The 4,094-nt window shown below is 37.0% G+C and overlaps 1 protein-coding gene across 1 annotated transcript; it reads left to right on the forward strand.

Moving 5' to 3' along the window:
- Positions 1-641: 641 nt before the first annotated feature.
- On the forward strand, positions 642-1,640 carry LOC112012563 (receptor-like protein 6). The gene has a single exon (XM_024044940.1). The coding sequence runs from the start codon at positions 642-644 to the stop codon at positions 1,638-1,640; it is 999 nt and encodes a 332-aa protein (XP_023900708.1).
- Positions 1,641-4,094: the final 2,454 nt, after the last annotated feature.

Here is a 4,094-nt window from a genome sequence, read left to right on the forward strand (position 1 = left end):
AAAACAACAGCTTGGCACAACTCTTCAGCTTCCAGTCATGTGCTCCTCACATGCCCTTTTTGCAAGAACTCTTCTCACGAACTTCTCGCGAGCTAGTCGCGAAATGCACTAATCTTCAATTAAGCTTGAATTTTCACCAACTTAATACTAAACCCAATACAATAAAATCCCACAAAATACTAGGAAATAAATTAAAGCAATTACAACACTTTTTGTCATGGAATAAAGCCAGCATAAAACATAGTTGTAAATCATAACTTTACATCTGTGTTTGTCTATCTATCTGTAGGATCATTAGAAGTGTCTCTTCCTCAACAGATGTCTTGGAGTCAACTCTAAATCTCCTGCACCATCATCACTATCATCATCATCATCATCATCATCCTCGTCATCCCTACCTCCATACAGCCGCTGGGAGTACTTGGTCAACTCTAGCTTAAGGTTTTCCATAAGCAAAATGAGCTCCTTATGCTTCCAAGGCCCCATTAGTTGGCGTAGTATCCCTCAACTAAGAGTGTCCAAAGAGGAGTAAAGGTACACCCTGGCTTTACTTGATCACCATATGTTCACTGTTTGCCAACTTTGGTATCTTTGTTGTGTCTGACCAATGTCTTCATGATCAGCGAGATTTGTTGATCGGAATGAAGAACAGCCTCAAATTCAATAGTACTTTGTCCACAAAACTGGTACACTGGAATGAGAGTCAAAATTGCTGTTTGTGGAAAGGTGTAACCTGTAGCGAGAAGGGACGTGTTATTGGTCTCAACCTGTTCAACGAATCCATCTCTGGTAGCCTTCACAATTCAAGCCTTTTCAGTCTCCAGTATCTCGAGAACCTGAATTTGGCTTGTAACAAGTTGAGTTCTTCTCAGATTCCATCTCAGTTTGGCAATCTGACGAATTTAATTTATTTGAACCTGTCAAATGCTGGCTTTGAGGGGCAGATTCCCATTGAGATTTCGAACTTGAGCAGGTTGGTTACCCTTGATTTGTCTATCGATATTTTTTTGAGTGATTCTATGCTGAAAATTGAGAAACCAAATTTAGCTACGTTAGTTCAGAATTTTGGGAAGCTAGAGGAACTTTATCTTGATGCTGTAAATATATCAGCACCAGGAAATGAATGGTGTCAGGCCTTATCTTCTTCAGCACCAAATCTAAGGGTGTTGAGCATGTCACAGTGTTATCTTTCAGGGCCTTTTGATTCCTCTTTATCAGAGCTTTGGTCCCTCTCAATTATTCGTCTTGATGGTAATCCTTTAAATGCTCCAGTTCCAGAATTTTTTGCAAATTTCGTAAATTTGACGTCCTTGCATCTCAGTTCTTGTGGATTGAATGGAACCTTTCCAGAAAATGTCTTTCAAATTCTTACACTGCAGACGCTTGACTTATCAAATAACGAATTACTTAAAGGGGCACTGCCAGATGCAGTTAGTAACCTTACAATGTTGTCTAGATTAGATCTTTTCAATTGTAATTTCAGCGGGTCAATCCCAAACTCTATGGCAAATCTTGTTCAGTTGGTTTATTTGGACATGTCTTCAAACAACTTCACGGGACCGATTCCATCATTCAACATGGCAAAGAATTTGACCGAGATATACCTTTCTCATTATAAATTTGACCGAGATATCCCCTAGTTGGCAGCTTGAGCCCTCTCAAAGTCTCAAAAAAGGGCTAATCACCTCAAAAGACACCGTTTGCCCACCATTGGCGAATAGGTACACCCCCACCAGGAACAATAGATAGGCCTTAGCCATCCGAAGGCACTCTTTAGCCATCCCCTGCGGAAGATGCATAATGTCTGCCTTAAGATTAGTGTAGTGGATTGTCTTAGTAGCATACTGATGGAAGAATGCATATGCGCAATAGAAAATTAACGGATCTACATTGTTCAAAATTGATAACATGCGCTAAGTAAATTTTAGAATTTGAGAACAAGAGAGTGTACCTTGGTGTGGTGAATTTCAAAACTAAGACTGTAAGCACTTGGGAATACTTTTAATCTTCACTCCAATTCCACTAACACCCAAGAAGTGTGGTCTTCCAATCAATTTCTATGAATTTGTTCAAGAGAGAATTAGAGAATGTCCAACCCTCTCATACTCACTCACATACTCCAATTTTGTATGTTTCTCTCATTATAACTGATTATCTAATTGGGTTGGCCTTTTAGGCCTTTCCAATTGGGCTGTAGTATATGGCTTGGAGTGGGACCAACAGGGACCAATAAGACACTAGCTCCAATGGGTCTTGAACTTTTTTGTCAACTCTTGATAATTCCAAAGTTACCATTAACTATATTTAATACAACTATATAAATATAGTTGCACTCTAGGCCTTATTAATGAATTATATCCCTAAACTTTATTGTACATGCAACCTCTTCGTAAAATATTCATAGTAATACAAAGTCATAAATGTAAACTACCATTTTGTAGATTACTACATCTTAATCCTTGAGTACCCAGTTTAATCTTTTTAAGTTATTTATCATATATTTATGAAATCCAATTTCATAAATATATACTTTAGTGATTTCTTACTAAAGTGGTTAGGCCTAACTCTCTGAATAACAAACCCATTAAACTTATCTCAAGGGAATATTCGTTAAGAGACTATGAATTCCATCTTGAGAATATGTGTTTCATCAACACTAAATGTGGCTGCCCAACATATTGAGATTTCGACCGTTACTTTAGATTTCACTCCTGATATATCAAAGCAACCTACACTTTATGATTAGGTCCACTATTCTCTCAGGATTAAGAGTTCATGCAAATATAAGTCGTGAGATTTATTATTCATTTGACAGTCTTTAGGAGAATAATAAATCTCACAGCGGTCCAGTTCGATATGTCTTAACTCTTAAAACATATCAACACATCAACTAGAAGTCTCCACTTCCATGATCAAGACAAATCATCTTAATTGGTATGTTATAGTCTTCGTAAATGAAATGCCCAATTTCATCACTGACTATGAACTAAAATTATGAGTTTCCAAAGAACTTGTGACTTATATCTTCTGTGACTAAAACTATGCATTTCATGGAATATATGATAATGTCCAAATATTCATGTTGCCATTGTTTCAGATAATAATAAAACAAATTTATTAATCATAATATTAAGTCATACATAATGTCACACTTAATATCATACATAGCATCATACAATAGAATTTAAGGGCACTAATCCTAACAATCTCCCACTTGCCCTAAAGACTATTGTACACTAATCTAACTCCCATTCCCTCCAAATGTGACTCGAAGGTCCTTTGAGGCAAGACTTTAGTAAATGGATCTGCTAGATTATTTGCACTTTCAATCTTTGCTACCACCACGTCTGCACGAGCAACAATATCTCGAATGATATGGTATTTCCTCTCAATGTGCTTTCCTTTCTTATGATTTTTTGGATCTTTAGATTGTGCAACTGCTCCACTATTGTCACAAGACAATGTGATTGGAATTTGCTCCATTTTTATTACACTAAGGTTAGAAAGGAATTTCTTGAGCCATACAACTTCTTTTACTGCTTCACAAGCAGCAACATATTTTGCCTCCATAGTGGAATCTGCAATACAAGATTGTTTAATACTCCGCCAACTTATGGCTCCACCTTTAAGGTGAAAACACATCTTGAAGTGGATTTTCTGAAATCTAGATCCGATTGAAAATCTGAATCTATATAGCCAATGGGAATCAAATCCTCACAACAGTAAACAAGCATATAATCTCTCGTTCTCCATAGATACTTGAGAATATGCTTTACAGCTTGCCAATGTTTTAGTCCTGCATTTGATTGATATCGACTGACCATGCCAACTGAATAACAGATATTTGGTCTAGTACAAAGTATGGCATACATGAGACTTCCTACTGCAGAAGCATAAGGAACTTGTCTCATCATATTTTCTTCATCTTGAGTCTTAGGCTTTTGGTCATCAGACAGAGGAACTCCATGTTTGAAAGGAAGTAATCCTTTCTTGGAGTTTTGCATGCTAAACTGTTCTAAAACCTTATCTATATATCTAGCTTGTGACAAGCCTAACATCTTATTCTTGCGATCTTGCCAAAGCTTGATCCCTAG

Source organism: Quercus suber, unplaced genomic scaffold, assembly GCF_002906115.3.
Source record: "Quercus suber isolate HL8 unplaced genomic scaffold, Cork oak 2.0 scaffold_356, whole genome shotgun sequence".
Taxonomy (NCBI): Eukaryota; Viridiplantae; Streptophyta; class Magnoliopsida; order Fagales; family Fagaceae; genus Quercus; species Quercus suber.